A 24,066-nucleotide genomic window follows, 5' to 3' on the forward strand; every position below is an offset into this window, starting at 1 on the left:
AAGCAATTGCTATTGAACCAAACTGTTAGACCTCCTAGAAAGCCAAACATGTATAATACTTTCACTATGTGAATTACTATTTAATCCAGCGCAATAAAGTACTAAAATATTCAGTCAGTCATCCAGGTCATTTTTTTAATATGAACAGAGGTGTTTTCCAAATTGTATAAGTAAATGCCAACCAACTATAGTTTATTTACTCTAAACAATAAACAAAATAATTACAGTACTAGCACTAACTCGTGTGCAATAGCACTAACTAGTGTGATATGAAATGTTGAATGTTGTTATGTCCTTACATATCAAATGCTAGAATTATTATATTATGTGTTCAGTTTTCTTGAGACAGTTAGCTCATGGTAAAATGTTAATTTTTTTTATCCATACTTTTAAATATCTTGCTCTGGTGTTGATTTTTTTTATGCCAATTGATGAATATAATTTGGCACATTAAAACAGTGGAAGCTGAAGCCTTTGTAAGGATAAATATATTGCGACTTAAAAAAAAAGTGGCAATGCACCTCGCTGGTTGGGTTGTTGTTTTGCGATTTCATTAGCAACAATTCTTTGTCAGACTTCAGCACAAAGGTCAATAGTAAAGTCACAAATCCTTTCGGGAATAAATACGATACCGTCTGTACAGATGAGTTCCCTGAATCTCGATTGTGCAATTTATAGATTAGTTGAAGTCACATAGCACCTACTTCAATTTAATCAATTTGGTGGATGCCATGTGCTGTGGGGTTAACCTCATAGCTGTAAACCTGTTTCTGGCCAAAGCTTTTCTACGGATTTTCAAATTTTCACATTCTGCATTTAAATCGGCTTTACTTTAATTGTCTTTCCAAGAATTCTTCATAATTTTCTAATGGATCAACACATTTAAATATTTGAACAAAGAATTTATGTTTATTAATGTGTTTAAATGAAATTGAAATATTGACCTATAAAGATGAGAAATACAAATAGCCCTGAATTACCTCAATCCCCCATTTCTGCGCTATATTTTTCCTGATCAATAAGTGTTGTGCTTCTGTTAGTTCATTTGTGTCTTTGGTCATATTGCTGGAGTGTAATTATGCTTAATATTTAAAATGGTCATATAATTTAGTGCATCTGTTATCTGACTCCCCCCCCCCCCCCCCCCCCTCCCCCCACCACCACCACCCCCATGCTCCATCACAGCAACAAGCAAAAAGTGTATTGATACATTAAACTGCTCCACAGGAGTTACTGTGAAGTATAGTGACTATATTTGTAGACAAACGTGACAGCAAATTTGCACACAGCAATGTCACACAAACAGTCATGAAGACAATGATCAATTATATCTGGAGGATTATTGGCTGGAGTGGAATCACCTTTTAAATCCTTTTTATTAGTTCTTGCAAGGTTCACAAGAACTGTTCATCCATAATTTTAACAACTGCTCCATTGCTATCTTAGATTTCAGTGAATATACCTTCACAATCCAAAACAGTGAAAACTGAAGCTTTCTGAAGGATAAGTCAGTACATATATATTGATATAAATTACAAAGTGAAGATTTTTGAAGCACTTTGAGACATCCTCCTGAAGTGAAAGGTGCTATACAAATATAAATTGGACAAATTGGCTGAAATACTCATAATAAAAGATAACTTTCCAATAATTGTAGAAAACATATTTTACTATTACGCAATTGATTGTAAATTTAGTTATTCATTTCTGAAAACAACTAGGAGTTAAACTACAGTCTCATAACAAGCCAAAGATGGAGTGGGCGATGATGATGGAGGGGTAAAGTGAGATTGGGATAGGTAGTTAACATAAATATGGCAACACATAGACAGATATCACTATGGACCGGCACTTGTCCAGCTCATTATGAATGAGCTCTCACTTGTCCAGCACAGAAGCTTCAACCTACTTTTCTGGCATAGGATGCTTATAAAATGAATTAAGTACCATCTAAGACTACCATAAAAACTGGATAAAAAGATATAATTATAGTCTTGAGTCCTGTTTATACAGAGAGGTATTGTCTATCAATACACATCATCATTTCAAAGTAACCAGAGTCATTATGAGTATTATAGATCAGTAATGTCCAAGTGATGCATAACTGAGATGCTTTAAAACAGCACTATGTACAAACTGCATTCACTGTGAAACTCCAGAAGAATATATCAACTGCTGTACTCTGAGAAGAAACAATTTTATACACTATTAATTATACTGATTTAGCTTGGGAATATTCTCCTGCATTTTGTTTCTTTACTCAACTGAATGAGACCCATCACCTTGTCTTTGCTGGGTGTTTATTCCACATATCCATTGGTCTATGTGTGTGGGTGATGGGGAGGGATACAGAATGTTATTATGTTATAACAGATGTTTGTAGCTTTGTTCATTTTACACTTTTTTTTAATATCGCCAAAAATGTGTAAATGTGTATTCAGTCATGGAAACCTTCTCTTAAGGTGAAAAAAAGTTTTCACACCGTTTTGCTTTAATATTGCTCTTGAGCCAGCTACTGAGAAATGCTCTGCACCAGAGCGGCAAAGGTCAATTTATTCTCTAGTTTTTCCTTCCTGCTCTCTGGTTAAGCACCTCCACTCAAATTGGCATCTGTCCCAGGCAGATGAGATCAGAGTCACTCTATGGGGAGTATTGTGTGACAGACCCTGTGTCCTACCATGGTACAGATACATTTTGCTGCTGGTAAGACGCCATCATTTTTCAAAATGACCATCAATAATTTACAAATAAGACTGCTTCACATCTTTCAGATTCCCTTGTCATAAGTAACCCTTTCAGTACTTTAAACGTAGAGGCGTTCCTGGGATGATTCCACGTTCTAAGGTGACGTGTGACGCTTTCCTTGTTATTTTGAAAGGTTTGTAAGATTAATAATAATATAATAATAATATAATAATAATCTTTGCATTTGATATAGCACTTTTCACGTTTTCTAGATGTCTCAAGGCGCTTCACAGAATATACTGTAAAGTGAATTGACTATATTTTGCGGGCGAAACGCGGCAGCCAATTGCGCACAGCAGCGGTCCACAAACAGTCGTGGATTGAAAATGACCAATTTATTATTGTTTTGTTTTGGAGGGATTATTATTAGGCGTGTGGAGTAAGGAAACTTGCCCAAGGTTTTGCCCTGCCTGGAATTGAACCCAGGTGTCTCGCTTGCAAGGCGAGTGCTCTAACCACAGAACTCACATCTAAAAACACATCCATAGTGAAGTTTTTTTTTAAAAAACACAAGGTGAATAAAGCTAGAATGTCTATGGTAAATAGTTTGTTAAGAATATTTTGAATATTGCCTAAGCATTGGGGAGATTTGTTTGTCAAACTTGACGTTTTAAAGACTAGTCCTGAAAATCCCTGAGGTGGCCTGGGAATTTGCAGGCATGATTGGGACAATGAACTCTGATTTCACTGTCATGCCTCATACCAGCCATTACATGCTTAATTTATATTAATCTGTTCCAATTTGTTCTGCTTCTTTGGTGATGTTAGAACAGTAGGAATTCAGCAGAATTTTTCTCTTTGATGTTTATTATCTGAATTGATTTTAATGGTCATTCAGAAGAATAGGTTAATACAAAGAACACAACATACATATTCATATTAAAAGTGCATCTTTTAACATAAGATTCAGACTTTTTAATTGGGAGAAATTCTATCCTGCTCTAGATTTACTTGAGATTTATGTAACTTTTTAAGTGTATACAGAATTAATTCTTAAAAGCAGCTTTAATTTTGAAGGCGTTTCTGAAAGTTCTCTTAAGAAATCTGGAAAAAAAAGCACTACAAATTCAACAATATTGTAATACAGAAATAGATATAGAATCATTGTCTATTTTGCAATATTCTTCCGCAACATTACAACAAAATACAGTAATAAATGAACTTGTGAATGCTGAAAATCTTATGACTAATTGGTGTAATAAAACCATGGAGTTTGCTAGGTCAGTGCTGGGTGAATTCAGCATTTTCTGAATAGGTCCTGTCATTTGTCATCTTGGTGATGTTTGCAATGAAATAATTTAGGGAATGTTTGTACAATGTAAGTACGTGTAATTAAAAAGACTGATGTGAATCAGTGCTTTCCTTGTTTAAGAAATGATGGTGTTGCTAGGGTGATAAATTAGTGAGTGGCTGTGGAAGCTGATTGCACGATGGGGTCAGAATGTGTTTGCGTGAAATGTGTCTCCATCGCAAACTCAATTGGAAAGACTCACCATCATCTAGTTATTATTTAGCCGCATTAAGCACTGATCCTCAGCAGATTAGGCTGTGGCATTGGATGTATGTTACATAAATAAAAGTGACACTGAGTTAGGATGTTCGTGCAATTTATTTCCAGGATTTTTTTCAGCAGAGCAGAAAAGCTGAACAAAATGACATTTTTTTCTGTATTTGTACCAGTGATTCTGTGGGCTGCAAACAGCATAAAGGACAGGAAATGACTGTTTATAGGTAACCATTATTAATATAATCTTCTCTACACGTGTACCACGTGCCACCACATGTGATGGAGGATAACAATTGTAATGTTGTCCTCTATGTCTTTTTAATCAGCAAGAAGGGGGACAATGAGACAAGGGTGACTGTGAACTGTGAACTGGCAACAGTTTACACCTTATCTACTAACGTCTCACAAAATATTAACCATAGAGGTTAAAATTCACTTCATGTGGCTTACATATAGTCTGCATAGCTTGTGATGTAAATATGTTACAGAAAATCAGTTGTTCTCGGTACTGCATCATACACAAGCATCCAGTTTCTATAAAAATGAATGGAAAAATCAATGTAAAAATATCATGAATTTCAAGGAATCCCATAAGTTGCATTTGGAAGTGAAGCAAGAATAATAACAACAATTCTATAATCTGATATAGCACCTTTCATATCAGGAGCATTTCTCAAAGTGCTTCACAGGATTTACTATAAAGTGCAGAGATTCTGTATTTTGTAAGCGAATACAGCAGCCAATTTGCCCGGAGCAATGTCCCACCAACAGCTATGAAGGTATCAACAACCATTGATAATACAGGAGAACAAGTTCATGGGAACAAAAACTGTCATTTTAAAGGTGTTTACTGATCGCAGTTGGCTATAATGATAATTATGATTATGATGCAAATAAAAATTGCATCTAACTATGTAAAGGCCAGGCAATCAACTCACAATATCTAATGTATCTCATGTAACAGTACTATGAAATAATCTTCTGGTTAATTTTATTAGCTGCAGTTGGTTATCTTGAGTTTGTATGCGACAAAAGTGAACTAGAGATAGAATCCCTGTAATTAACAAATTTAATTCTGCATTCTATTAAAGGCTATTTTCTAAAGAAGCTCATACATGTGATGATTGCCTTCCGCTATGTAATTGTCAGCTTAGCCCCTTTAATACATAATAATGCACTTTAAAACACCAGCTGCCTTACAACCAAAGGGATGATCATCTTTAATTACAGTAGCAAACAGTTATATTCATAACTGCTCATGAATAATCCCACCTATAAATAATTATGACATTTTAGTGTAGGAAACTTAAGATAAAGTCCAGTCCTGATAAGTGATCAGTAGAAGGAAATATAGGATCCAACTCTATGGAGCGCAATTGATTCCCCTTTTAGCAGAGGGTTTAAGCAGTAGAAATCTCACTTTGGCAGTAACGTTTTAATAACCGTTATCTTTTCCAAACTCCCCCAATCAATTTTGCCCGTAAGACTTTCAAGAACAAAAACATTCTTTATTGTGTTGGTGGCACTTTACAATGTGCACAACATTCATGCTATTGAGATTGATTTCAATAGTTCACATATTATTTTATTTTAGAGGAGAATATTCTGCATGAATTGTTATCTCTGTTGTTCCAGCTTTGGTTTATCTTAGTCCTTTCAATGCTGTGTTGGCCACTTCTGTTTATTCCTTTTGTTTTCCTTATCTTTATGTAACCTCTGTTGTGTTTGCAATAGTAATGAGTTATCTGAATTGTCTTTATACAATTCTTTCTCTTCCCTCCCTTCTCCTTGGACATTAGAGTGTTTATAGGGGAAGTAAGATTAAACATATGGAGAAAAAAAAGGTGCACATTTTGATGAATGGTGACAATTGTGGAATAAATAAAAAGGGAATAAAAATCTAAATAAGCAAGTCAAAGACATTCAAAAATGAACAGAGTAGGAATAGCGACTAAAACATAAAAACACCCATGATTCTACTTTTTCTTGTTGTTTTATTTGTAAATCTGAAATGGGTCTTATAGATATTACCGAAACAATTGATAAGTGAAAGATGTTAAGCAAAATAATAATAATAATCCTTGCATTTGATATAGTGCCTTATCATCGTTGAGACATCTCAAAGGGCTTCACAGAATATACTATGAAGTGAATTGACTGTATGTTTTGTGGGCGAAACAGTAGGTTCCCCTTTTGTTCTCTTCAATGGTGGAACTATGGAAAACCCTGGAAACCAGATTAGAAGAGGAGGTGCTATAGATTTGAAGGTGTTATGATTGTAAATCTGTGGCACTGGCTGCTTTAACCTGTCTGTACACATGAGCTCAGAATTACAGTTCCTTTGACTGGACTGGCACAGGACAATGTTGAAGCATTCTTATTTTGTACACAGATACAAAAGGTCAAAACAGTTTCAAAATGACACTTACCCAGTTTTTTTTTGTTTTGTAACTGATCGTAATCAGAGGAGGCTGCAGAATTTTCTGATCCATTCCTTCGAATGCATACACACCCATTTGAGCACTTTAGTTAAATGTAAAGTATAAATCAGTGTTTTTTGTCTTTTATTTTTAGGTATTGTTTTCAAAAGGGGTGTGTATAAAATACAGTTCAATTAAAGTTACAGAAATGTAAATATAGGTGTTAAATGTTTTAAAAACTGAGTGATACAAATCAAACATTATGAAATGACGCATTTTGTGAGAAGTGAAAAGAAGATCCAGAGAAAGTACAACTATAACTAACTAAGTCGCTCACAGTTAGCATAACTGACCCGCTTGCTACAGAAGACAGCAACAACACATCATCAATAGAGTAAAATTAACCTGGCTCACCTCCATACATTATTTAATAGCCCACCCTTACACACATGAATGAAACTTTGTGAAATTGGCATAAATAATGATAAAATTTGAGACGAGGACTTCAATCCAAATTTCATTAAGGTGCAAAGAAATATCTGGTTTCTGAGATGGCATATTCATTTGCAAATGTGTTAAATGATCAGAAATGTTTAGGATGGCAACAGCTGGTTAACTAATCAATCGAATTATTCAATCTCCAAATATGTGATCTAATGTTACGCAAACCATTGTCCTTGCTTTGAAGTAAAGCAACCAACAGTTTCCATGGGGAAATGTCACTTAAGAATGATTTCAGCATCCACAGGCAGTCAACTAATGATTACCCCATGCTGTATTTTTGCCTGGGATAATTTGCCAAAACCCCAAAACCACCTTCTTCATTGTTTTTGAGGATTATTTGACACATCAGATTAAGCTGCTTTGGTTCAACAAGAAATGAAAAAGTTTGTGATGTGACACATGTAAGCAGGATTTTTTTTGTGAGATAGTACAATTAGAGAATTAATTAAATTTGGAGCAACAAATACAGCAAACTTCAACACAGCCCTGCAAATAAAACTCTTACAAAGATATGTGAGATTTTACAACTAGATGACAGCAAACTGTCAGGTGCTGTGGGTAGAGTTAAAGGCGACAGAACATATGCATAGACACTGTAGTCTGTGCATAACTGAATGCTGGAGATCCCCGGAGTGTAAAGGAGCCTAGCTATGTTCTGTCAACAGCCCACCTTGTTATCTTTTGAAGGGAAATATTCAAGCTTCTGTTTATTACACAGAACCCCGAAGACACAGCATCAACCACCAATTTACTTGTACCATTTCATGATCACAGGAAAACTGAGTTTCAAAATGATGGTTCTCAACTGACCAACAGGAGTTATTTATGTGTAGACGCATTTTGCCACTGGATTGCGATTTTATACCGCCTGAGATTGCATGGAAACAATAATAATAGGGTTTTTCATTTACTTCTTTCCTTTTTCCAGAATGCAGAATAGACATTGATAACAAAACATGTTTAGTTAGCTTCTAGTTTAAAAATCTATCTCTTTGAAAAAGTAATTGTATTAAAAGTATTAAAAGTCCATGTTGCTAGTGCCTCAATACATTTCTTGTTAATACTGCATGACAGTAATCTGATGACTAAAAGTAATTGGCAATGTATTCAAGCAGCAGAGGCAGCTTCCTACAAGTGGAAAACAATTATTGTAATGATTTTTGCAAATCCAGAAATAAAATAATTGGGATTGGAGCCTAGATATTATAGGAGGCATCGGTAGAAGAGTTTGACTTGACATGAACTGGGGGTTGGAGGAGATAGCGACAGCTTGGAGAATGACCATAGGCAATCGGGATAGACGGCTTCATAAGCCTAATAGATATACTCACACAGATCAGTGAGTTTTGTGATTAACACAAGTAGAGCTGACAGCATCCATGTCTAAACTAAGGTTTAAAGCTCACTTTCAGTTTGACTGTTCAGTTGCCAAATGCTGGAAGAGTTACTCTTTAATGGACTTTAACAAGCTGTATTGGACATTTCAGAACAATTTTACTCTAGCTTCTGAAAATTAGGAAAGTTCAGAGGAGTGCTAAATATCCATTCATTTGGTGTAATCTCTCAATCTCCTGCCGCCTAACCAAGTCTCCTCCTCCACACACCCCCATCCCCCATTTACTCTCATCTACATTTTTGCTAGGATTAGTGTACAGAGGAATGCCAGCTTCCTGGGGTTCTCCTCAAAAATATGTTTTTAGTAAGGTGATTAAAATGTTGCTGCAAATGAACTTTTAAATAAAACCTTAAAAAGGGGATTTATAGAATGCCTGTTTCTCATTAAAGCAACATCACATCTTATTAACTTATTCACTAATCTGAAAGAAACGTGCAACACTCCTGTGCTGTACACTCTGTCTGGCTTGATTGTAACAGTGTCAACATTTTCTCATAAGATTTTTGAATGTTTCATAGAACATTATAGTAGGTTGCTTTTTTTAAAAAAATTCAGTGTCATTGATTGTATCAAATGAATCCTTTCAGGGTTTAGTTTCCATAATAAAAAAAACTCTCGGCCGATGCTTCATTCAGTTAGGGTTTCTTTCTCTGAATTGTAACATTTGGTGTCTAACTTGTTTTCATTTCCTTGTGTTTCATAGGTGTGTGTTGTGCTGCAGATCTTAACAAGTGCCTCCCCAGCCCCTGTAAAAACAATGCTATCTGTGAGGAACACACTGAAGATTACGTTTGCCATTGTCCAGCAACACCTGTAGCATTTACAGGGAAGAACTGTGAAGAACCATATGATAGTTGCTCATCCGACCCCTGTTTGCACAACGCTACTTGTAAAAGCACGCTGGGAACAACAGACTTCTCTTGTAACTGCCTTCCTGGATACACTGGCAACAAATGTGAAATTTACATCAATGAGTGTGCCCACAGCCCATGTAGGAACGAAGCCACCTGTTTGGATGACAATGTTGGGCACATCTGCTTGTGCACACCAGGTTATACTGGCAGAAACTGCGAAACTGACATGATAAAATGTGCATCAAGCCCATGTGCAAATGGAGCCGTATGCAAGGATAAGGCTGATGGGTTTTCATGTTTCTGTGTGCCTGGTTTCCAGGGCAAACAGTGTGAGATCGAAGTGGACGAGTGTGCGTCAGAACCTTGTATGAATGGAGCCATGTGTATGAACAAAATCGACAAATATATCTGCAAATGCCCACTTGGCTTTACAGGTAAAGGGACTTTCAGAAGCAAATCATCAAAGTGTGGTCCAAGAAAACCCAGTTTTTCAAAGAATTGAGCAACTTTCATTCCAAAATGTTGTTCAGAATACAAAATATGTTTCTTCATGTTTTTGCAGTGTAGCAGTTTCCTCTTTTACAACAATATAACAATGTGTATAACAATGAAACTCACTATTTACGATTAGGATAGGGATAAGATTCTGCATTTAACCAGTCTGGCCTGCACTTTTTGCTTATTTGTTCAAATGAACCTTTAGGTAACAAGTCAAGCTTAATACTGAAGTACAGAATAGTCAAACATTTCCACAGGTCAGATGCTGTCTGTTTGTTTAATAATCCCCAAGAGCCTAATAAATAGAGGAAGCATTGAACGAGACAATATTCTCAAATGAGTTACCGTCAAAAAAAAACTTTGTGTTGTTGGGTGTAAGTAGTTCAAACTGGCAGCTCATGTGGGGAGCTCATCGTTTCACGACTCATGGCTATCATGTCAAAACCAGGCACAAAGGTAGGGATCAAGCACAATTGGAAACTTCATACCATTCACTTGAAGAACATTAATGAATAAAGAGATCCGTAGAAACCTAACCAACACCGCATTTAGACTTGCTAAATAATATGAGGTAGGCAGCAGAATACAACATTGTGTGTAATGTCAATGGATATTTTCCAGTATTTCTTACCAACAAGTCCAAGAGTATTTTGAAATATATATTTTTTAAAAATTGCAGGGATATTTCTCTAAAATTTGTGTACATTTTGTAGTTTATGCAATTTGCGTTTTGTTAATGGTTGGCCAGGCTAAAAGATGTTGCATGTTAATGATTAATTATACAGGGTTTAAGATGACAATATGGTGCAAAAGCAAGCCAGATATATCAGAATCTATGTCTAAATTTGGTATTTATTGGATATGTTTATTTGAATAAACCAAGGCCAATTTATATTCCGATTTTGTTATGGGAATGTTCTTACTTTGAAATAAAACATTGTTACACTTAATAAGAAAGCACAAAGATAAATTACAATTATTGCCCCAGTTGTGCTGATGTTCCCACCTCCAATAGATACCCATCTGTAATGTCTTGCCTGACATTAGTATCTCAGAGACTTCCTAATTCTCCTTACCTTTCCCTAGAAGTCCATGGATGAGTGTCAGTGAAGACCTAGACTCAAACTAATCTCTAAGATGGTCCATTGGATCTAGGACTACCAGATCACTGGGAAGCCATTACTTAAATATATATATATAAAGAGAAAAAAGATATTTGTGTACGCTTTCTTTTACATTACAGTTTATTGGATTGTGTTTATAGGCACAAATTGTGAGTTGGACATCAATGAGTGCTTCTCACAGCCATGCCTGAATGCTGGGACTTGCCATGACAACCTGGCCACCTATTCTTGCACTTGTGCTCTTGGTTTCAAGGGCTCCAACTGCGAAATCAACCTTGATGAGTGCGAGAGTCAGCCATGTCAGAATGGGGGACGATGCATAGATGAAGTGAACAGGTACGTTATAGAAGAAAGCCAATGTTAAAAGGACTGTTTATGGGCCACTGCTTTGCCCAAATTGGCTGTTTCATTCGCTTATATCCTTTTCATTTAATTACTGGATATAATGTTATCCATTGGCACTGTTTTATATGATTATATGCAGTATTCTATTAATTGTTATTTTAAGTTTTTGTTTAAAAACTTTGCAAATGATTTATTGTATATTATGTTCAAACATTTACTAAATAAAATTCAATGTAAAATTCTTGATAATTGGTTCTTTAAAAATTATGTACTGTTACAAAACATTTATTAATAATACTTGAATTTGACACAGTGCCTCAAAGTATCTCATGACGTTTCACACATAATAAGTTACTTCAAAATGTAATGACTGTTTATAAATGTGAACCTGATATGCCAAGGGTTTGGGTGTTTTATTTATGCTTTGAAGGGAGCTCTGCCTTAATAATAATGGGTTTGGCAAAAAAAACATACACTTATTTGTCCATAATACATTCAGATTCTATGAAGAGGGAGTTAATGTACTAAAGGGGTAAATGGCTGTTATTCAACCCCAACTATTCTTTGGTCTGAATTTCATTTGCATTTATTAAGGAAGCAAAAATCTAAATAATTGTTAATCTACTGGTAATGCTGCAGATTGCATTGAAATTCTGGCCATGTTCCATCTTTGGTGAGGTATAACCATTCAGTATATTTTCAAGCAGTTGACCTTTACTTGCTTGTTACAGATATAGCTGTGACTGTGCTGACACTCAGTTCACGGGTCTGCACTGTGAGATCTACGTTCCAGCCTGTCTTTCACAGCCCTGCCTCAACAATGCCACCTGCCAGGACACTGTTGGATACTACACTTGCCACTGCTGGCCAGGTTTGTTTTCTAAGAATGAAATATCTGTGCGTTGCTTATTGAAAACAAACAATAGTTTTTACTCACAGAACAGTTAGAGCGAACTGAGTGACAGGAAAAGAGTTACAGGAAAAGAGTAAAGTTTTATTTCTTCTGTGATCAGAATGAGCACTCATGTTTATTTATCGTTCTCCTTTACAAACTCGTGGCAGGTGATGGCAGCCATAGTTTTTTTTAAAAGATTTAAATTTACGTATAGATCCTCAGTGACAGAAAGCTATAGATGGACTACATATGCTTTCATTACGAAATGATTTTCGTGGCAATACCATTGTTACGATCTGGAATGCACTGCCTGAAAAGATGGTGGAAGCAGAATCGGGAATAGCTTTCAAAAGGGAATTGAGGAATGTACTTGAAAAGGAAAAATTTGCAAGGCAATGGGGTAAGAGCGAGGGAGTTCTCGTTGGATAGTTCTTTCAAAGAGCTGGCACAGGCACGATGGGCAGAATAGCCTCCTTCTGGGCTGTAAGTTTCTTTGATGCTATCATAATGAGTGACGTAAAACCTCAAAGAATTTCAACTGATGAAAATGGACTTCAAAAGATAATCTTAGAGTAATCAAGTTGATATTGCGTTTCTTTAATAATTTTGCAACTAAAATTACAGGCAAAACATGTAAAAGTTACCATGCCCATGCTGTCACTTCGTCGGACCCAGAATTTATACGAAGGCTACACCATCATTAAGGAACAGTTAGCACTGTAGGGGGATTCTCAATTGCACCATCATTAATATTTCATAGTGACAGTGGGTGAGTGGTACCATGAGCTCCTCTGTGCATCTCAAAAGCTCCTGTATGTGCTACCTATATCGACGAGCAGCAGGTAAATGCTGTGTCCAAAATGCAAATCTCAGTGAGCAGGATTCCTGTTGCTCTTTCTCCTGCTGGGAAAGTAGCGTGAAACAGCTGGGCCGAGAATTTGGAATATTCATTATTATTCTTGTGAGCTCGGTAAGGGATAAATCAGAATGGCTGTTACAACTGAACCCAATAGCACAACTGAAGTGTGAAATGTATTCCCCTACAAAATGCCACAAAGACATTTATAATAATAATAAATAATAATAATCCTTGCATTTGATATAACGCTTTTCACGTCGGGAGGACGTCCCAAAGCGCTTCACAGAACACACTGTAAAGTGAATTGACTGTATATTTGTGGGCGAATGCGGCAGCCAATTGCGCACAGCAATGTCCCACAAACAGTCGTAGATTGAAAATGATCAATTTATTATTGTTTTTGGAGGGATTATTATTAGGTGTGTGGAGTAAGGAAACTTGCCCAAGGTTTCGCCCTGTCTGGAACTGAACTCAGGTCTCTCACTTGCAAAGCAAGTGCTCTAACCACTGAGCTACAGGACTCCACTTATTTATCAGCCATTTATCAGCTACAGATGCATAAAACATGAATTCAAGCGTACTAACAATCTTCAGTGACTGCTAATTTAACCTGCCGGACACAATCTTACCAGATTGTGAAATTGCATTGATATATCCACAAGTAGAATGAAGGGGCGAACGAAGAGGCAGAAAGATAAAGCTTAGGTGTAACTGAAAGAGAATTAGGAAGAAGGGTTGAAACAGGAAAGAAAGAGACAAAATAAAAAATAGAAGTGCACGATAGAACTTAGAAGGTGCAGAAAGGAAAATTGAGTGAAAGAGAAGCAGAAGAGTGAAGTGCTGTAAAAGGAAGTGAAAAGATCAAATGTAATAATAGTTTCTCTTTCTTTCATCTTTGCAATCTCAATAACTTGGAGCTTAAAAATAACTATTACTGCTTTAATTTGATTATTTCCTTCCCTGAGGCTAAATTTTATTCCAAGTCTTTGGAGAACAGAACATTTCTGCAGCCTGGTTTGTACCGCCTGGTCCACCAGCACCTAATATTTTTCTAAAGCTTTGTATGTTTTCTAATTCATACAGGTTTCACAGGGACGCAGTGTGAAATCGATATTAATGAATGCCACAGCAATCCTTGTGTACATGGTGGCGAGTGTCTTGAACTCTCCTGGCAGAACATGTATGGAAACAGCTCAGAAATACCTGCAGAGTTCAGCTATGAGCATGCTGTTGGGTACATTTGTAGATGTCAGCATGGGTTCACAGGTAAGCTAACATTGCGTTAGAATGTGGACTTTTTTTTAATTTCATCTTAAAACCTATTAGTCAATATTAGTATTTAAAAATATTTATTTTGTAATCTCCAGTGACTGCACCTTCCATCTTTAGTTTTAAAATATTTTAAAACTATTTACCATTCTCTCTTCCAGTGTTGTGCTCTGTGGAAGGCTATGACTCAAATACCTGAAGTAAAGCTCCACAGGTGTCAAGCACCCTTTAGTATCTTGCCCAGGGGGGTTTTCCTTCATGTCTAAGCCTCAACAGTGAATGTCGACTTAGAGCTTTTCTAAATCTTGCTGTAATGTGAAGAAGTGAAGAAGGCACCAGAGCAGGAATATGATCATTTCTCAGATGACAAAAGTCCCCAGTGAGTGCAGAGGCAAAACGAGGCTAACATTAACTGAAAGTAATTACTTGACCTATTTTACACAGAGATGCCAGACAGCAACTAATCTGCTCACCTAATTTTTAATGAATAGCATTTTGTTGATGAAATCTTCCAGCTCAGTGCCACAGCTCAGATTATTCAATAACTCTGGCAAAGGTCCATTGAATTATACGGTTGTCATGTAGAAATCATGTAGAAACTGGGTTTAAAATAGGCACCAAATACAATCCTAATTTGCAACATACCTGTACATGAAATTTATTTTCCAGCGATGATAGAATGGATTTATGTGTTCTAAACTACCAAAATAGGGCAGTTGCAGTTATTTCCTATTTGATAAAGTGGATCTCAATGAATTGTTGAGGGATTTGGCATGTACCTGAGATATTTGAGGCATTTGCCCACTGGACAAGTCCCATGTTTTATTATCTTCCCCACTTAACGTTATGGTTTGCTATTCTCTTTCAATGCCTCCATGGCTCCTCACTCACACTTTGCATCTAGTCCAATAGAGGGCAAAATAAACAAAATTATCTTTCTTTTTTTTGGTGGTGGTGGGGAACAATGAAATAACATACTGCACTGTTAAAGACTGGGTGACATGATAACTGGATCCCCTTGTGGAGCTGACTGACTGTAACCATCTGGAAACTGTCACTTGTGAGTCATGCTATCAGCCATATTTTAGCACACTGTTAGCCATATCACACACCCTCCATTCATTTATCAAGGCTGCAGAGAATGAATCTTCGCCAGTCTGACTCAGTTGGTAGCACACTTGCTTCTGAGTCAGAAGTTTGTGAAAATGAGGCCCACATCAAGGCTTTGATAAGCGCTTTGGGACGTCCTCCCGACGTGAAAAGCGCTATATCAAATGCAAGGATTATTATTATTATACTCTATCTCGGCTAATACTGTAGTGCCTGGGGAAGAGCTGCATTGTTGGAGGTGTTGTCCCTTGGACGAGACAATAAACTGAGGTCCTGTCTGCCTGTTCAGGGGGACACAAAAGATCACGTGGCATTATTCAGAAACAGAAAAGAGTTTCTCCTGGTGCTCTGACCATCCAGCACCTTTATTGTTCATTCAATTCTTGGCCTTTTGTGGGACATTACTGTGCGCAAATTTGCCGCCATATTCATCTACAAAATTCTAACTCAAGTGCAGTTTCTGTGGGGTATGTATAACAGCTCTGTGAGATTAATTTGATGACTGCATCACTGCCATAGAACCACAGACATTAATAATAATAATAATCCTTGCATTTGATATAGCGCTTTTCACGTCTTCTAGACATCTCAAAGGGCTTCACAGAATATTGACTGTAAAGTGAATTGACCGTATATTTTGTGTGTGAAAAAAAGTAACAAGGCAGAAGGAGGCCATTCATAGTGTTATGCCTGTGCTGGCTCTGTGACAGAATTGGAATAGCACAGTAACTACTATATGGTTGGATAACTTGTAGACTTTTTTTTAAAAAAAAACTCAATTTGACCAAAGCAGAACAAGTTGTGGAGAATTATTAAAGTGAAGATCATCTGTTTCTTTTCATAAACATACTCTTCACCAAAGCAAAATTCACTAGAGTTATTTCAGTATGTTGGCTACACATTGCAGAGGAATTCAAACTGAGTGGAGTGCTACAGAATATAAATTGCTCAAACAAGAACTGATATTTATAAAGTATGGGAAAGTTACAGTACTTGATGTTTCCATTGGATTTGAAGGTAATACCAATTGTTTGCAAAGGGCATATAATGAGATTGGCTATTTTGATCACCTGCGTACACAGTTAAAGAACCTGAGAGACAGGACCTCATTATCTTGGCTTTGGATAAGGCTTGAGACAAATTGTGAGTGCGGCAATCCGATAAACTACTCACACATATTGAATTTAAATAGCCTGTTAGTGTTATATTCAGGCTTCTCCTGCTGTTAGTCTTGAACACTTCTCAAATATTTAATGACAGGGTTGAACTTTCAATGATTTTAAAAGGTTTTGTTCTTTTTATTCAAATGTTATTCAGTAACAATCGTTTGAAAATTCCCAAATACATAACTGGGTAGATATTTTCTGACAATGAAAAGAGCGAAAAGGTTCTCCCAACACTCAGTATTATTTGAATATTTGGAAATTTATTAATGCAGTCACAGAATTCAATCTAAAAAACTTGAATTTTAATTCTACCTTAAGCTTCCATCAAATACACCAATAGAGAATGCTGTGTGTAAAAAAAATACACATTCACTACACTTTACAGTAAATCCTGTGAAGTGCTTTGACACTTTGTCCCAGGAGTGAATGGTGCTGAATTAAAGGATTATTATTATTAAAGTTGAAACGTCTCAATGCGCTTCACAGGGAATTGCTGTCATGTAGCTGTGTATTTGTACGCAGATGAAGATAATTACTTATGCATTTTTGGTCTCAGGGATTCCATTTCCAGCAACCTGACTTGTGTGTGTGTGCGCATTCTTTCGAACTATAGAACTTTACAACTCAAATTTGCACATCGTGGGTCTGTGTGGTACTGAGAAAATGGGGTTAGTATATTTCAGACAGCCTGACAGTACTCTGCTGTTTTTAGTACAAAAAGAACATCACAAAGTCACAAGATTAGCCCAAAGAAGATACTTTGTCCCATCCGATTTCATCATTACAATATGCCATATTATCCTTCTCCCATCGCAGCATCAAGCTGTTTTATAAAAAAAGGATACATCTGAAATTGGCAGCACAAAGCTTTTTTTTAAGTAGAATGGTCATTTAATATTTTAAAAAATGTTAGAGGGATTACATGTTTCTATGTTACCCTCCACTTCTCTGTTTTCTGGTATCCATGTGTGGGTAACCTGCTTCCTCTGCCATTGCCAATTGGAGTCAGCTGCTGAATGATGCATGCGATCAGCCTTCCTCAGTCCCCCTCCCAACTGGAGGAAAAACATCTGAACAGCAGGTGGCACTTTCCTGTGACACTCTCTGACTCGTAACTAGAATAAAAAATAAAACTACAACATCTCACCATCTCCCCACCATTCCCATAATAGCTGATTTGTATGTAAAACTGTGTTTTGCTTTTTTACTGCAAAGTAACTCAAATCCTCCCAATAGTTAGTAACAACAGTCAATTGAATTCTGATAAAGTATAACGGTTTGGTTGGGATAATACAGAAGTATGTATATATTTACCCTGTGCAGGATTACCCACCAAGTGCAAGTGGTTAAGGGCAAACCATTACAAATGACCAAGTAGAGTGAAGTTTTTTTTGTTGAAAATAAGCTTTTTATCACAGACAATAAACTCTTTCATTTGGGTTCCTGATCTGTTTGCACAATAGGTTTCCAGTGCAGTCGTAAACGGAATGACGGTACAAGAATTGGTTTGTTTGGTCTACATTTCTGTACAGTTCCACAATGAAAGTGAATTGAAATGGTATAATATTGCCCATAAAGTTCTTTAATATAGTATTTGTCTCTGCTGTTAGTTTCGCTTGTAGTTCAGGAGAGCAGTCAAAGTGGGCTGACTGAAATAATTACATGGACCTTTTGTGTATGGCAGGAATTTAATGGTTCTTAAGTTAAGTCTCACTGATCTGGCTTTGAGAATGTTTCATGCTGAGCTAAGTCAGCAGATATGGTGAGGCAAAGGAGCAAGTCACGGTGTATAGCAGTTAGGATGCATGTTAGCAATGAGAAAAGTGCCAGCCACAGGACATACTCAGTTAAATTTGCAGATGAGTGACGTTCATTGTATATTGTTTTCGTCGAGTGTGGATGTAGTATTTCTATTTTTGGCACTGTCCGCAATGATCCCATCGGTGCTTCAGTCCTCCTTAATTTTCATCATTGTCCTCACAGGTAAATTTTCTTGGTGCAATCTAAGGGATATTCTCCTACAGTTAATAGGACATGTGAAAGCCGGCAGTGATGCTTTAAACTTTAATGTTCAGGGAAATATAACTGCTTTCAGATCAAGTCTTCACACTGAGAAATCAATATTGTATAAGTACAGCGATTTCTGCTTCGAAACTTACTACTGCGTTAGTTGTTGCACTGGCACATGTTTAAAAGCAATGTATGCAAAAAATGATCTTTCGGAGTGATTTTACTGTGCTGAACATGCTTTACTATACACTTGAATTTAATATATTTCACAAGATGAAGAAATTAGGAAGATGTCCATTGCTCTGCTTAAATTGTACTTTTTGATAATTGTTCCTTTAAACTAAAAGTTATTTATGATCCTGGAAACAAGTAGATTCAGTAAGCAACATAGCTTAAATTTGAAATGTGTGCAAGTTTATTCCACCAGCTTCACAAATCTTACAAATGAGACTGTGTTGTTATTTAACTGAAATGGAAACATTTTGACAGGTATTTATGTTCCAAATGCGGAAACAGATATAGACTAATCGTTGTAATTCAGTTATCTGCTATTTCTTCCAAATGAAATGATTAATCCCTTATATCCTGATTTTTCTGCAAATATCAACGTGGTTCATTAAGATAGTCTGTTGTTTTCCTTATAAGTACAGCAATTTGCATTGATACAGCACCTTTCATGTCAGGGGGAGAAGGTGGCCAAAAGGTCCTAAGGTGGGTTTTGAAGGTGGGGACATGGCGGAGGGACTCAGGGATGGAGTTCCAGAGAGGACGGACTGATTGACTAAATGCTCATCCACCAATGGTGGGGTGGATCAGGCGGGACACTTGAAGCAGGCCAGTGTTTGTTGAAATAGAATCATGATTGTATTTCTTTATAACATCTATGTGGTACAATTAGAAATGAATTTCTGTCCATAAGTGTTTGCTACCCATATAAGATAATATTATACAGTATGTGTGTGGGGGGAGTGGGTAAGGAGAGATATGTGATAATGCTGCACAATTTCCCCAATATGAACTTTAGGATTTCAATGAAACATCAAAAATCCTGTTTCATATCTGCGACAACAGCTGAAAAAAACACCTATGAAACTGTTCAAAACTTCCCAGAATGGTGCAGTGTAAAGTTTACCGGTTACCTGTGTCAGCGTTGAATAACCCGATGAGCAGATTAGCATTCGGAAAAGTGAGAATAGGGTGTGCATGATTAAACCAACAGCAAAATTCTGCTCTTAAGTGAAGAGGATTACCAGAATCATGGATCTCAAACAAACACTTATTTTCTTAATGTTAAAGTTCATTGACCTAACATGGATAAACATTGAGACTGATGTGGCTTTCTTTCCTAGGCTCGTTCTGTGAAATGGATGTTAATGAATGTGACCAAAGTCCTTGTCAAAACGGTGGAACCTGTCAGAATACTGCTGGGAGTTACATCTGTCAATGCCCAACCACACACCAACAAGGAGATTTTTATGGAGGCAAGAACTGCACAGACCTTTTGATCGGCTGTGAGAACCACAAGTGCCAGAACAGAGCCAAGTGTATTCCTTCACTAAAAGACGCACAACATGTGTACCATTGCATTTGTGCCCATGGGTACACAGGCTTGAACTGTCAAACACAGACAACATTTTCGTTTGACATCAATGGATATCTTCATGTTAAAGTACCAGCTTCCAGAAATATTGACGAGCCAATGGAAAGCCTTTTCAGTGTATCCCTGAGGTTCAGAACTTTATTGCTCAACACAATTGTATTTCATAGGGGAAATAAAGATACATTTATGAGAATGGATATACTCAATGGATATTTATATACATCTCTGCAAATGGACAACCAGCTAGTTACAGATCTTCAGATTTTTAAGAACGTCAGTGACGGTGACTGGCACACTGTGGAAATGACAGTAGGAAGAGCCTTTGCTGTGAAACTCCTGGATGACCCATGTTCAGAAGATTGCACCATCCAAAAGTTTGTTCAGCTAGAAAATGATCAACTTGCTTCTGCGTTTGAAAGCATTTTCTTTGGGGGCATCGAGAATGGCAGCAGGCACTTTTCAGGAGCCACTGACATTGTCCAGTCTCAGCCTTATTTTGTTGGTTGCCTCCAGGATGTGGAAGTTGATTCCAAAATAATTGTCCCAGAAAAGCTTTCATCGGATTCAACAATGAACATGAAGCCAGGGTGCAGGAAGAAAGACTGGTGCCAGAATAATCCATGCCAGAACAGAGGCAAATGTCTTGATTTGTGGCTGAACTACAAATGTGAATGTTTCAGACCATACGTGGGATCTAACTGTTCAAAGGGTAATTATCTCTATGACTACTTTCTGTTTATTATTTCAATGCATTTTACTTTATCAAACAAGCTGACCTTCATTTAATCCTAGTACCTATTTGTTTTATCTTATGTTGAGTAATTGGCAAATAAACAGTCGATTATGCCCACTTAGAGAACAGGACGTAAGATTTAGTGTTACAGATATGTTCAGTTGATATGTATTATTATTTAGACTAAGATTCGCTCAGTGATAATCTATTGCAAACTCAAAATAAGAATCCAGAACTAGGATTCAAATTTACAATGAAACAATAATACCAAATGCAGTAAATGTGTTGTTTTGAATTGTAAACCCTCCCTTTTGCAGTTTTTAACCACCATTACAGTTGCAATGCAAATATTTGCTTTTATAAACTTCTGTTCTCTAAGCAACGTTACACGGAGTATCACATCAATAGTGACATTATCATCTAGTCTTATTGACAATGATACAAACTTGCCATTTCTATTTTGAGTGAGATGGATCAGATTCATTCGGATGCCATTTGGATGCCTTCAAACTTCACTGAAATCATTTAATCAAAAATTTTTCCAAGCACTGCTGAGTACAGCTGCTGCAGTGTTCCTCTAGGTCCTCCATCTCTGACATAGCCCTTCTATATTTTAATCCCTCATTAAACATTGGAAATAGGTGCAGCTCATAACATTTTTAATGTCGGTTATGGTGACAGCTCCAGAAATCAATGTTTGTAACTCAGTCACTGTAGGTTCTTTATGTACCAAAGCCATCTCATTGCAGCTTTATTAGAATTCTTTTGGTTCTATAATTCCAACTCAGCTTCAGAACTTTGCACAACTTTCTCAGGAGTATGTTTCCACAAGGACTGATCGTATTCACTTGACCTTTCTTTTCAGTTTGTGAATACGTCAACCCCAACTTGCATTTAAATAATGCCCTTTATGTGGAATAATGTCTCAGAGCGCTTTGTCTCAGAGTACTGAGCAAAGTATTTAACAAAAAGAGTTACTTTAAAGTAATAATAAAGTGAGAACATATTAATGAAATGCTGCCTTTTTAACACAACTACTAGGAACATATGAAAATAGGAGCACGAAGAACCTTTCAGTCCATCAAACCTGTTCCACTAGTTATTAGATTTTGGCAGATATTTCAATTCCAATGTCCCACTCCATTAAGGTTGTTTCCTACATGCAATTGCCCACAAAATATACAATCAATTAATTTTACTGTATATTCTGTGAAGCGCTTTGAGATGTCTCGGAGATGTGATAAGGCGCTATATCGAATGCAAGGATTATTCTAAAGGTGTTCATATGATCGACATGAAGGTATGAAATGCATATGTGCAGTTTTTTTTATAGTTGGATGTTTTTCTTATTTATTAAAGGTTGAGATTTCGTTAAATGTGGACCACTTAAATGAAGAGATTGAATTCCTAAAAACAATGTTGCTTATTAACTCGATCACAGCTGTAGAAGTAATCTAGAGATGGTTGAGCTATGTCATATGATATACTCTCTAAAAATTTGGCTCCAGTTGGTATTGAACACTTTTCAAGAATAATATGGACATTAATTTCACAAACAGTGTGTTTAAAGACACAACAGCTAAATGAATTCAAGATTACATTACACAAACTGAACATTCCTTTGATATTTCAGGTTGTTCAATACTGTTTGCTCCTTGTATAAATCATCGTTGTTTCTGAGCTAATGTCTTCTTTGTCTTCAATAGAATTAATTCCCGGCAGATTTGGCCATGAAGACACAAAGGGATATGCTTTATTTATCATTGATGATGATCTAGGAGAAGAGGTGAACATCTCCATGTTCATTCGCACACGGAAACGTAATGGCTTATTATTTGCTCTGAAGAATAGCAGTGCTCAGTACCTTCAGATAAGGTTGGACAGTGGTAAAATTATTGTCCAATCTTATTTGTCCAAAGCTCTCAGTGGTGATCACTATACCAGTGACAGTGACCTCCATTTCATAACTGTGAACATTGGAAGAAACAGGATGAAGCTTACCCAATCTGGACAGATGGTCAGCCACATGCACATTCATCCAATCAAAGTGCAAGCTGGAGATTTGGCATATATTGGAGGCCTGCCTGATCAACTGAAATCTACCAGTGATTCCAGCTACTTTAAAGGATGTATCCAGGACCTCAGAATTAACAACAAAAGCTTTGAATTTTATCCCAATGGTGTTCTGATGGAATCTTACAGTAACAGGACACTTGTAAATGTAACAAGTGGCTGCATTGGTGACAATACATGTAAGGTACAGTATAACAATCCTCATATTTGGGATAGCGTCATTCATATCGGGAACGTGTTTCACAGGATATGATATAAAGTGAGGTAACTGTGTTTTGTGGGTAAACCAATCTTCATTAATTTAACCCATTTTTGATTTACACCATTGTCCATACAAAAACAAGGTACATAACACAAGTTGATAATGGTAGCTCTCAATTTGCATATGGTAGAAAATGGAGCTGGTGAAACATCAGCAGCTATTTATATCTCTGCCAATGCCATCTATAGAGTGGTGCTAGCCATCAAAAGAATGCCAAAGTGCAGCCTGGAGTGATTGGCTGTTTATAGGAATGTCGGGAGGACCAACAGAGAAGATTAATATTGAAGTAATAGAACTATCCTGATGGTTGAATAGCTTTATTACTGTAAGTAATATTTTATTCAGTGTCGCATTCCGTGAGCTGAACATGTGGTAAAAATTGATAGCATATAGATTGGATTCTCCATAGACCCGGAGTTCTTAGGGTTAAAATGTATTATGTCTAATCAGGATTTAATTGAGTTCCTTGTTGTTTTAGGCAATTACACGAATAGAACCTAATTTTATTTCAAACATCAGTGTGGAATATGTATCTGTGGTAAAATGCAGATCCATCACTACGTTTGATTGTTTATAGTTTGCCTCACGCACAGTAGAACTAAAGAATAATGATGGTTCTACTTGGAGTTTTTTTTGTTATCTGACACATTTTGTGCATTGGAGAAGAGATTGGGTTAAATGAAATGGCACTTTCAG

The 24,066-nt window shown here is 36.7% G+C and overlaps 1 protein-coding gene across 1 annotated transcript in view; it reads left to right on the forward strand.

The window, feature by feature from the left end:
- The first annotated feature begins 2,678 nt into the window (after positions 1 to 2,678).
- Positions 2,679 to 24,066, forward strand: part of crb1 (crumbs cell polarity complex component 1) — a 42,602-nt gene continuing 21,214 nt past the window's right edge. Inside the window, exons 1-7 of the mRNA XM_007895700.1 lie at positions 2,679 to 2,703; positions 9,276 to 9,860; positions 11,189 to 11,384; positions 12,125 to 12,264; positions 14,231 to 14,413; positions 20,052 to 21,011; positions 22,742 to 23,292. Coding sequence (XP_007893891.1) covers positions 2,679 to 2,703; positions 9,276 to 9,860; positions 11,189 to 11,384; positions 12,125 to 12,264; positions 14,231 to 14,413; positions 20,052 to 21,011; positions 22,742 to 23,292 — 2,640 coding nt within the window. The remainder of the gene's footprint in view (positions 2,704 to 9,275; positions 9,861 to 11,188; positions 11,385 to 12,124; positions 12,265 to 14,230; positions 14,414 to 20,051; positions 21,012 to 22,741; positions 23,293 to 24,066) is intronic.

This window comes from Callorhinchus milii, unplaced genomic scaffold (assembly GCF_018977255.1).
Source record: "Callorhinchus milii isolate IMCB2004 unplaced genomic scaffold, IMCB_Cmil_1.0 Scaffold5, whole genome shotgun sequence".
In the NCBI taxonomy this organism is placed as follows: domain Eukaryota; kingdom Metazoa; phylum Chordata; class Chondrichthyes; order Chimaeriformes; family Callorhinchidae; genus Callorhinchus; species Callorhinchus milii.